The 12,500-nt window shown below is 43.3% G+C and overlaps 1 protein-coding gene across 4 annotated transcripts in view; it reads right to left on the reverse strand.

The window, feature by feature from the left end:
* Positions 1–12,500, reverse strand: part of slc35a2 (solute carrier family 35 member 2) — a 39,960-nt gene that overhangs the window by 6,575 nt on the left and 20,885 nt on the right. For 2 of the 4 annotated variants that reach the window (XM_031293096.2, XM_031293094.2), the window contains exon 6: positions 9,200–9,735. The exons of 1 other annotated variant lie outside the window; for it this stretch is intronic. In XM_031293096.2, the coding sequence (XP_031148956.1) occupies positions 9,684–9,735 (52 nt within the window). In that variant the 3' untranslated portion in view covers positions 9,200–9,683. Of the gene's footprint in view, positions 1–9,199; positions 9,736–12,500 lie in introns of those variants that run through there. One more of the 4 variants, XM_031293095.2, reaches the window with a different exon arrangement.

Consider the following 12,500-nt stretch of genomic DNA (forward strand, 5'->3'; position numbering starts at 1 on the left):
CTAAAAGTACTGATTATTTACATGGAGTCTGGTGGAAATATGCTGGCTCTATACATGCTAAAAGTAGTGATTATTTACATGGAGTCTGGTGGAAATATGCTGGCTCTATACATGCTAAAAGTGCTGATTATTTACATGGAGTCTGGTGGAAATATGCTGGCTCTATACACGCTAAAAGTCCTGATTATTTACATGGAGTTTGGTGGAGATATGCTGCTCTATACAGGCTAAAAGTACTGATTATTTACATGGAGTCTGGTGGAGAGATGCTGGCTCTATACACGCTAAAAGTGCTGATTATTTACATGGAGTCTGGTGGAAATATGCTGGCTCTATACACGCTAAAAGTCCTGATTATTTACATGGAGTTTGGTGGAGATATGCTGCTCTATACAGGCTAAAAGTACTGATTATTTACATAGAGTCTGGTGGAGATATGCTGGCTCTATACACGCTAAAAGTCCTGATTATTTACATGGAGTTTGGTGGAGATATGCTGCTCTATACAGGCTAAAAGTACTGATTATTTACATGGAGTCTGGTGGAAATATGCTGGCTCTATACACGCTAAAAGTCCTGATTATTTACATGGAGTTTGGTGGAGATATGCTGCTCTATACAGGCTAAAAGTACTGATTATTTACATAGAGTCTGGTGGAGATATGCTGGCTCTATACACGCTAAAAGTAGTGATTATTTACATGGAGTCTGGTGGAAATATGCTGGCTCTATACATGCTAAAAGTGCTGATTATTTACATGGAGTCTGGTGGAAATATGCTGGCTCTATACACGCTAAAAGTCCTGATTATTTACATGGAGTTTGGTGGAGATATGCTGCTCTATACAGGCTAAAAGTACTGATTATTTACATAGAGTCTGGTGGAGATATGCTGGCTCTATACACGCTAAAAGTCCTGATTATTTACATGGAGTTTGGTGGAGATATGCTGCTCTATACAGGCTAAAAGTACTGATTATTTACATGGAGTCTGGTGGAGATATGCTGGCTCTATACACGCTAAAAGTCCTGATTATTTACATGGAGTCTGGTGGAGATATGCTGGCTCTATACACACTAAAAGTCCTGATTATTTATATGGAGTCTGGTGGATACATGCTGGCTCTATACACGCTAAAAGTCCTGATTATTTACATGGAGTTTGGTGGAGATATGCTGGCTCTATACAGGCTAAAAGTCCTGATTATTTACATGGAGTCTGGTGTAGTTTGGTGATAGTGATTTCGGGGCTGTTTCATGTTAAACTAAAAGGATCTTACTCTTTAACTAAAAGGTCTATCTCTGTAGGGATCCTTTCATAATGTTGTCAGACACTTAGAATAATAATCTGAGTCTGTCAGCAGCAACAGAACTTTTAGTGGACGCTAACAGACGCTGAACATTTGTCCTGTAGGGTTACATCACAGCTTGGTTCACGGTCGCGGTTACAGCGTTCACGCTCAATACTGGACCAGTTTCAGAGATGTTGTTCACATTCGTCTCTTAGACACATGTTGTAATGTAATGTTCGTCATTTATATTTCTGGAAACTTTCACTTTTCCTCCACAACATTTCCTAAATAAAATGTAGGCTATACTTTTATTCCGAGACAGACAGACACACAGACACACACACACACACAATGTTAACTTCCTGTGGTACGATGGAGTATTATTATTAAATAAATCTGAGATTAAAGAAATAAAATATAAAATATTTTTAAAATAAAGTCATCGGGGAACTTTAGATAATCAACCTTCCTCCTCCGAAATATAAACAGATTAAAATCTCTCAAACTCTTTTCATTATTAAAAACAACTTCTTTAAATTATGACTTTTTTTACTCAAAACGTTTCAACTTTATTCTCAAATATTTCACCTTATATTTGATATTTCTAACATTAAATATTTCAGTTTCGTTCTTCTAAAACTAACAAAGATGCACAACATAAAATACACTGAATATGAATCCCATCCTGTGATATATATTAAAGGTCCTGACATGCTGCTTTTGGATGCTTTTATACTGGCTAGACCTTAGTGGTCCCCTAATACTGTATCTGAAGTCTCTTTTATATAGACCTTAGTGGTCCCCTAATACTGTATCTGAAGTCTCTTTTATATAGACCTTAGTGGTCCCCTAATACTGTATCTGAAGTCTCTTTTATATAGACCTTAGTGGTCCCCTAATACTGTATCTGAAGTCTCTTTTATATAGACCTTAGTGGTCCCCTAATACTGTATCTGAAGTCTCTTTATATAGACCTTAGTGGTCTCCTAATACTGTATCTGAAGTCTCTTTTATATAGACCTTAGTGGTCCCCTAATACTGTATCTGAAGTCTCTTTATATAGACCTTAGTGGTCCCCTAATACTGTATCTGAAGTCTCTTTATATAGACCTTAGTGGTCCCCTAATACTGTATCTGAAGTCTCTTTATATAGACCTTAGTGGTCCCCTAATACTGTATCTGAAGTCTCTTTATATAGACCTTAGTGGTCCCCTAATACTGTATCTGAAGTCTCTTTATATAGACCTTAGTGGTCTCCTAATACTGTATCTGAAGTCTCTTTATATAGACCTTAGTGGTCTCCTAATACTGTATCTGAGCTTTCATTTTCTCAAAGGCAGAGCAGGATACCCAGGGCTCGGTTTACACCTATCACCATTTCTAGCCACTGGGGGACCATAGGCAGGCTGGGGGAACTCATATTAATGTTAAAAAACCTCATAAAGTGACATTTTCATACCTTGGGACCTTAAACTATAACGTACCTACAAATTAAGACAAACTGCAGAAGTGTTTGAGTCCATGTTCTTTGTTTATATAAAACTTTACCAAAAGAAGTATTTACAGGTTCAGAGGCATCGGTACAAGTCAACAATCGAGACCCTCCGAAACACATTTCACACAAATACAAACTTCCAGACAGGAAGAGGGAGATAAACAAACAATCCTGCAAGATTTCTGACACTTCCTATTGGACGGTTCTTCGTCTGCAGCGTCCAATAAGAAACCGTCTGGGTCTTTAAAAGACTTTAAACTCTACAGCGATGTTTTCTGTGGTAAACTGCCAGCAGGCGGCGCTCCAGATTTAAATATTAATTATAATATCTGTGCTATAATTGTAAGTTTAACTTTAAAAGCTCATTTCAAATTAGTTTTAGTTTATTTTTGGTAGAAAAAAATCTCTGTGCAACTTAAAGGGTAACTACCGTTTTTTTTTACTTGGACTGTGTACGTGTGTGTGTGTGTGTATGTGCGTGTGTGCCCATGCGTGCGTGTGTGTGTATTTACGTGTGTATGTGCGTACGTGCGTGTGTGCGTTTTTTTGTGTGTACGTGTCCGTGTGTTTGCGTGTGTTTGCGTGTGTACACGTGTGTGTGTGTGCGTTTCCTGTGTGTTTGTGTCTGAGTGACTGATGGGAACAACAATCTTTGACGTTGGTCCAGCATTAAGCGAGATCGCTGCAGTCTGCAGCGGAGAAACAAGCTACAATTTAAGTTAATAGTAATTGTCCAGCTTGTATTTACCTTCACAAAAGTGCTCGTTTTGCCGCTGACAGACTCAGATCATTATTCTAAGTGTCTGACAACATTATGGAAAGGATTTCTAAGGAGGTCGACCTTTCTGTGACAGAGTAAGATCCTTTTTTTGCTAAACCCACCAGACTCCATGTAAATAAACATTCATTTTAGCATCGTAAAATACACTTAATTTAAAGTCGACAGAAACGAAATAAAACTATGAAAAGCCATGTTGGGTCATCTTTCCACTTTTCCAACCATCACAACTCTAGCTTTGGTTGAAATAAATACATAGTTTACCGAATTACATGTGACAATATGTTGGCACTATATGCGCTAAAAGTATTGCTTTTTTAAATGGAGTCTGGTGGGTTTAGCGCTAGCAACCTCTGAGCTGTTTCTGGTTAAACAGAACGGTCTTAAAGAGGTTTTAAAGGTCTATCTCTGTAGGGATCCTTTCCATAATGTTGTCAGACACTTAGAATAATAATCTAAGTCTGTCTGTCAGCACATTGTAGCTTGTTTCTCCGCTGCCGACTGCAGCGATCTTGCTTAATACTGGACCACTGTCAAAGATTGTTGTTCCCATCAGTCACTTAGACACAAAAACATAGGAAAATAGGGTTGAAAAAATTTTACCCTTTAAACGAGAAATCCAACTGCTTCTTTTAGTTTCTGTTCCAACTTAATGTTCAGATCAAATCTGGATTTACAGTGGCCGAAACAAGGCTTTCCATTGGTTCTCCTGTCTGATATATTTGCACACCGCCCATCTGACAGTTCCCTTCCGGACGCCAATTTGCTGTTCACACTACGGCCACGCCAAGACCCGCCCTCCAATAGCAGCTCGATTGGTTGGGGTTAGCATAGCCGATTGGTCAGGGGACAGGACCTGAACACATCAGGTTACGTTACCTTGCGTAAGCATGGACGCCTGGCCAATAGGAGTGTGTGAATGCTATTGAAGGGCGGGTCTTGGCGTAGCCATAGTAGCGAAAAAACTCGCCTTCCGGACACGAAACATCTGGATCGCCGTGCAGACGTTTCCTCTTCCTGTTTGTTCACCACCACCAAAATAAAACAACCAGCACATCAACCTTTCATTCCCACTTTAAATTAAAACAAATCATATATTAATTAATATATATAGGATGTATAGTTTTTGGATTTTCCCAAAAAGACAAACCATTTTCCTTTTTTTTTTAATTATTTTTTTACAAAAACAAAAATATAAAATAACATTTTTCCTCTTCTCAGAAAAACCACCTTTGATTCAGACGATGATGAAACTGTTTATTCATAAGTTGTTTTTGTACTTTGGAAGTAAATACGAATGATTTAGTGTTTTTTGGCGGGATTTTAAGTCTTTCCAAATGTTCTTTGATGTTTTTTCTCTCTTAAAAAAAACTTAAGTGTCACTGCCCGATGTGAGTCGCGCATTAAACTGTTTACGGCATAACGTGTCTTACTGAAATTTGTGAAATCCGTAAAATAATAAACTTTTCTCATTACATACAATAACAGAAGATGGAAATCATTTCAAAAACGTTGTAGCTACCTATGATTGTTTGGTTGCTAACGTTAGCTCAAAAAGCCTTTCCAGTGACAGCCTTTGTTGTGTCTGATTGCTAACGTTAGCTCAAAACGCCATTCCAGTGACAGCCTTTGTTGTGTTTGGTTGCTAACGTTAGCTCAAAACGCCATTCCAGTGACAGCCTTTGTTGTGTATGATTGCTAACGTTAGCTCAAAACGCCATTCCAGTGACAGCCTTTGTTGTGTTTGGTTGCTAATTCGTAGCCAGCAGTGAACCAACTTCGTTGTAGGTCCATTTTTACTGTATTGACATTACAGAAGTCTCTCGTTAGCATCTTGGAGGCTACTTGTCGCAAAGTGACGCAATGCGCGACTCACATCTGCACTCGACTCACATCGGGCAGTGACAGCCAGTAAGAACTTAGTTTGGGGAACTAGAACTGGTTTTCACTTGCCCGACCCGACACGTGAAAACCAAAACCTAAAGGCCTTTTTATGCTTCTGCGTAGAATCGACAGCGTACCCCGCAGACCCCTCTGCGTCTACGCCGTAGCCTGACGTCACCTCTCGAAAAATGTAACTACACATTGCAGCGACGGTAGCGTTGCATCTCTCCCCCCCCCCCCCGACTCATTTCCTGGTTCTCCTTCTCCATCAACAACATGAGATCAAGGAGAGGGTTAACTTCTCCTGCTCCAGGTTTCCCACCGTGGTCAGAAAGAACAGAGGAGACACTTTGGTTCTCTCACTATGACTCTAGAGTCACTACTCACTCTGAAGATAATCATCACTCTCTCACTCACTCTACCACACACACACACACACACACACACTGCGTTTCACTATCTTTGTGGGGACCTATCATTGACCTAATGCATTCCCTAGCCCCTTACCCTAACCTTAACCATCACCACAAAATGCCTAACCTTAACCCTTAAGGTCCTTACACACCAACCAGACGGCCGACCGTCGGCAGTAAAGCCAGTCGGACTGATCAGTCGGGTCCCGAGGTCCAAAAAGTGCCTCAGAACACACTGAGGAGACGCCGACTTGAGCGTACGTTCTACGCGTGCGCGAAACGTAATACGTCTCCATAGCAGCAGGCGGCACTGCTCTGTATTGTTTCCATTAACAGTCTGATTATTTCCCAGAAAATGAAAACCGGCGGCTGATTGGACGAACAAAACGTGGTTCTTTTTTCTCCGGAAATTCACAGCCAGACTGTCATGGCGGCTCGTTCAGAATACGATCTCATATTGGACTAAAATAGTTCACCGAAACGTGTTTCTGAAAACATTTTAAGAGAGAAATAGGCCGTGCAGTTTCTGAATCTGTCTTCATTTCAGATCAACAAAGGTCAGTTTAAAAGATTTTCATCAGATTTTGAGCGGCTCATCCGCTCCCCATTTCCGGGTGAGTCCCGACTGTCCTGTCTCTGACTGAACATGTCAGGTCGGCCCAAATGAAGGCCGACGGCTCCTTGGACGGGCGACGGCACGGGACACACCGAACAGACTCGAGTCACCGACCTCGCCAGACGGCCCGACGCCCGATTATTGGGCTGGTGTGTCTTCTCTCTTACCCTCACCCTAACCATAACCTAATTCTAACCCTAATCCTAAAACCAAGTCTTAACCCTCAAACAGACCTTTAACCTTGTGGGGTCCAGCATTTTGGCCCCACAAAGCTGTCGGGACCCCACAAGTATACTGGACTCCCGGTTTTTGGACCCCAAGTATAACTATCAGGCCACTTACGTAGCTACGGAGAAAGCTCTGCGTGGAGCCTCCACAGAACCATAAAACGGCCTTTAGCGTCTTAACGTTAACGTTAAGAACCCGCCTGATGTAAAACCAAACTAAAACGCAGAGTCGTAGTAAATATAAAAGCCACCGGTCCGTTCAGTTCGGACGTCATCGTAACATAAATGACGTTATTGGTGGAGAATATTTGTTGAATGATTTAATTTGAATGTACAGCCAATCAACAATTGACGCTTTTCACATTTTTTTTAAAATTTTTTTTACAATTTTGTTGCTTTTTTTTGCAGAATTTTGACCTTTTTAAAAATGTTTTTTTTTAAACTTTTTTTTTAAATGTTATATGATGTTTTTTCTCTCCATTTGTATAACCAGTAAAAATGTACTCTGGGCAACTAGAACAGTTTTTCAGTGAAACCCAAAAAGCTTAACGTTGAACCCTGATCGGTGTGCCGTTTGTCCCAAAGCGTTTCCGTGTGAAGCTGCAGTTTGTAGTTCCCGCTGCTCTGCGTGCGCTCGGCTAACGTTACGCCGACACAATCCTATGGCTTCTGTACAGATGAGGAGAAAAAGGCACCGGACTCAAACGTTTCAGCGTGGACGCCGACAGGAAGCAAAGCCAGACCCGTCGCATGTTTTCACTGAGCAGCTCGACATCAAACATCATCTATACCACTGGTTCTCAAGCTCTTTTCTATAATGTTCCCCCTTTGAACCGTGTTTTTAAGCCTTGTAACCCCTAACCAGCGTGAATAATTTTGGTAGAAAAAAACCCTGTCTCTATAAAGAGAAAGAATACAGCGATAGATTTACTAAACAACAGCCTTGGACCTGGAAAATGTTTAAATAATGATGGAAAAAGGAGACAATAACTTGGAAAAATACAGTAGAAAGAAAGAAGGAAGGCAACGCTAGGACGACAAAAGTGACATACTTAGAAAAAAGTGAAAAACTTTCAAAAAATAAAAAAAGAGATAAAGGGAAGGAAGGAAGGAAGGAAGGCAAGAATAGGTCAAAAACAGCGACAAAACCTTAAAAAAAAAGCGACAAACTTGAAAAAAAAAAAAAAAAAAGACTTCTGCTACTTGGGCGGAGGGATATGCTCGCAGCCCCGAGCAGAGAGTAGCAGTGCTTCGGCTTCTGAGAATATAGTTCCCAGTATGTATACGGTTAGAAGATGGCTGTGTGTCATGTGACCTTGTTATTTGTACACCCTGTGACTCTACAAATCACAACATGTAAATAGGAACATGTTGGCGTTATTTTGTCACTTATTGGGAGCAGTAGACTAGATGGAGCCAGTTACCTCCAGGATCTGTGCTAAGCTAGGCTAGATGGAGCATGTTACCTCCAGGATCTGTGCTAAGCTAGGCTAGATGGAGCCAGTTACCTCCAGGATCAGTGCTAAGCTAGGCTAGCAGTGGAGCCGGTTACCTCCAGGATCTGTGCTAAGCTAGGCTAGATGGAGCAAGTTACCTCCAGGATCTGTGCTAAGCTAGGCTAGATGGAGCCGGTTACCTCCAGGATCTGTGCTAAGCTAGGCTAGATGGAGCTGGTTACCTCCAGGATCAGTGCTAAGCTAGGCTAGCGGTGGGTGCGTCAGACAGAGTTACGACACGCACGGAGATGTCTGGACTTATCTAACTCTGGAAGATACGGGGAATAAGACAAAGTCCCAATAAGTCGGCGTGTTCCTTTAAATTAAGAAGAAACTACAGATAAATAACGGTGATTAGTGGAGGTACAGAGAAGTGATTTATCAAGTGATTCGTGATTAATGTGCTCTTAGACTCCGTTTTTATTTCTTGTTCATCGTTTTAAACTGAATCTTATTTGAGTTTGTCAGACACTTGAGACAGTTTTCACGATTTTGTGACACTTTATAAACGGTTTCATCAAAACATGATTAAGAGAGAAATGAACAGAGTTCAACAAGAAGGTTTCACCCTTTTTTTTTTTTTTTACAAAAACAAAAAAAAAAAAATTTTCCAGACTTTTTTTCTCGACATTTGGCGCTTTCTTTAAATGCTTTTTCCCGGTGTTCTTTTTCGACATTTTTGTAAAAAAAAAAAAAAAAAAATCTGAAATTTGCCAATTTCACCGATGAATTTTTTACGTTTTTAGCGTTTTTTGTCGGGGATTTATTTTCCCCGTAATTTTTAGGATTTTTAAAAAATATATATATATATTTTTAAAGGTTTGACGTTTCCGTCATTTGACGATTTTTTTATTATTTTTTTTTTATACATTTTTGACGTTTTATTCAATATTTGGCAGTATTTTTTTCTGCCGTTTTTCCGACGCTTTTGACGTCTTTAAAAAATTTTCCCGTTTTTTCTGAACTTTTGGGCAATTTTTCAATGTTTTCATTTTTTGGCGCTTTTTGTCAGGACTTTCTTTTGTTTTTTTTAAACATTTCTTTCCACGTGTTTTGTTGGAAAATAAACTATTTGCGTAGAAGGCCAGTCGCATAAAAACTGACTTCAGGCAAGCAGAATCTTCTCTCATCGCCCGACTGAACGCGTAAAAAACCGACCTTAACGTTGAACCCCGATGGATGAAAAGAATATCAATCATCCCTTTCATTCCTGACAAAAACCTGTTGCAGGGGAAACATTATTCGCCTGGCGTTGCGGGCTGCACAGTGAAAACATCCAATCAGACGGCAGGCTCGCCTCCAGCAGGAAACCCACAACAAATCAACATTATCAACACTCAGCTTCCCCTCGTGTCAGTCAGTTAGTAAAGTGAAGAGTTTTAAGGCAGAGAGGGCGAGACAGGAAATGGACAGACAGACGGGCGGTCAGGGTTTCTGAGACGCTGCAGCTCCTTCCTCCTCGTCCCGTTGGGCTTTGAGCGGTTAGTCTGGCATGCGGACGGCGAGCGGGAGAGACGCTACGCCTTCCTTCGCTCTGAGGGGGGAGGGGAAAACAGAGGTTAGTGTTCAGAGAGGAAAGAGCAGAGTTAAAACTAGGGTTGGGTACCGAAACCTACGCAACCGGTAGGAATCGGACCGGATTAGAACCCAAATTTTGGTTCCAATGAGAGGAACCGTATACCCCGTTTACACGTACGTGGTTATTTTGAAAAACCCTTCGTTTGTGCCCTTCGTTTACACGCAAACGGAGAATTGGCCTCTGAAAACAATTATTTCTAAAACCTCCGGCCAGAGTGGAGATTTTGGAAATCTTCGTTTGCATGTTTGCATGTAAACTGAGACAAACGGAGGTTTAGGCAGCCGAGAGAGAGAGAGAGAGAGAGAGAGAGAGAGAGAGAGAGAGAGAGAGAGAGAGAGGAAGTGATTGGTTGCTGTTGTTACTATTTTCGGGATTGTGATTGGCTAACGTGGGCTTGAGCTTCTCGTTACACTGCCACCTACAGGTTTGGCGTGCTCTTGACGGCATATATAGATGGGAACGTGTAAACGAACACTTTACTGAGAAGTGACAGCTGTGCACGATGTTATTTTTGAAAACAGAGAGGTTGAAATGTCCGTTTATGAAAATAGTCGGCCACAGGCGAGAAATAGGCCGTGCAGTTGCTGAATCTGTCTTCATTTCAGATCAACAAAAGGTCAGTTTAAAAGATTTTCGTCAGATTTTGAGAGACTCTAGTCACGCTCATCCCGCTCCCCGTTTCCTGGTTAGCTCTCCACCAATCAGATGGGTCATTTGAGTCCGACTGCCCGCCTTCCGATTCAACAAGTCAAATCGGCCAAAATAAAGGCCGCCGGCTCCTCGGACGGACGACGGCACGGAGCACACCGAACAGACTCGAGTCACCGACCTCGCCAGACTGTCTGATGGCCGATTATCAGGTTGGTGTGTCAGCACCTTTACACGAGTGTTACATACTCCAGCGATTGGAGGAGGGAAAAGGAGGCGAGGAGGTGTTTGTGTTTTGAGCCCCGGAGGCTGTAATGGAGAGCAGAGACGGAGCCGCAAAGAAGAGAAGTTAAAGGAGAAGGAGGAGTAAAAATAAAGAGTTTTTATTTATTTATTTTTTTATTCCTCTACTGACGTCCGAGTCTTCAGCTGTTCAGAGGGGAGGAGACGGGTTTGGAGGAGGTGAGGGTCCGGCAGTCAGAGGGAGGGAGTTTGGGTTGGGTATCATTTTTAATTTTTACCATAGTGCTAAAAACAGCGCCTTGACAAAGCCTGTAAGACCTCCTTCACACTGGCTGCGTGTCAGCTGTGTGGCGTGAGCGTGTCAGCTGCGTGGCGTGAGCGTGTCAGCTGTGTGGCGTGAGCGTGTCAGCTGCGTGGCGTGAGCGTGTCAGCTGCGTGGAGTGAGCGTGTCAGCTGTGTGGCGTGAGCGTGTCAGCTGCGTGGAGTGAGCGTGTCAGCTGTGTGGCGTGAGCGTGTCAGCTGGTGGCGTGAGCGTGTCAGCTGCGTGGCGTGAGCGTGGCGTGAGCGTGTCAGCTGCGTGGCGTGAGCGTGTCAGCTGCGTGGCGTGAGCGTCTCAGCTGCGTGGCGTGTCAGCTGCGTGGCGTGAGCGTGGCGTGAGCGTGGCGTGAGCGTGGCGTGAGCGTGTCAGCTGCGTGGCGTGAGCGTGGCGTGAGCGTGTCAGCTGCGTGGCGTGAGCGTGGCGTGAGCGTGTCAGCTGCGTGGCGTGAGCGTGTCAGCTGCGTGGCGTGAGCGTGTCAGCTGCGTGGCGTGAGCGTGTCAGCTGCGTGGCGTGAGCGTGTCAGCTGCGTGTCAGCTGCGTGGCGTGAGCGTGTCAGCTGGTGGCGTGAGCGTGTCAGCTGCGTGGCGTGAGCGTGTCAGCTGCGTGGCGTGAGCGTGTCAGCTGCGTGGCGTGAGCGTGTCAGCTGCGTGGCGTGAGCGTGTCAGCTGCGTGTCAGCTGCGTGGCGTGAGCGTGTCAGCTGCGTGGTGTGAGCGTGTCAGCTACGTGGCGTGAGCGTGGCATGAGCGTGTCAGCTGCGTGGCGTGAGCGTGGCGTGAGCGTGTCAGCTGCGTGGCGTGAGCGTGTCAGCTGCGTGGCGTGTCCGTTTATATTTCAGCTCCCATGGTAACAGGTCAGAGCGTGCACACTGCCTGTGTGAAACGCACGTCTCAGGCGCGGCGAAAACGCGTGCATGCTAGAAATAGGACCGACGCCTATTTTTCACGTGACACGCAAGCGTGTTGGAAGCGTTTCCAGGCAACATAGAATACAAAAAAGATGTTTATATGTCATTATGACATGAATACATATTAATAAATGACATCTGTAATCAGATCAGTATATATTTATGTTTAACATGAAGTATACTACTGCCATTGTATCAATGGGAAACATCCATGTGTCCAGATGAGGCTAGCAGCAGCAGCACCGCGTCAGAAACGTTTCTGGTGTGCAAAGATGTAGAAAACGCCACGCAGCCGCCACGCAACTGACACGCAACAGACACGCCACGCTCACGCCACGCAGCCAGTGAGCAGGAGGCCTAATGCTTATTACATAATTGTCTAATTGTCATTTTTTTTCATGTAATCACGGTTTCTTTGTTTAACTGCAATTCATTTCTACATTATCTAAGGTCCTAAAGGGTAACTAGCCTTTAACTGTAGGTACACTTTAAAGGGAGGGAGCGAGTGAGAAGGAAAGGAAGAATCAGCACAGGTTCAGGAGAAGTTCAGGAGGTTTGGAGAAAGTGAGAGAGAACGGAGGAGGGTGTTTGGAGAAGATGAGTCA

This window comes from Sander lucioperca, chromosome 12 (genome assembly GCF_008315115.2).
Source record: "Sander lucioperca isolate FBNREF2018 chromosome 12, SLUC_FBN_1.2, whole genome shotgun sequence".
NCBI lineage: Eukaryota > Metazoa > Chordata > Actinopteri > Perciformes > Percidae > Sander > Sander lucioperca.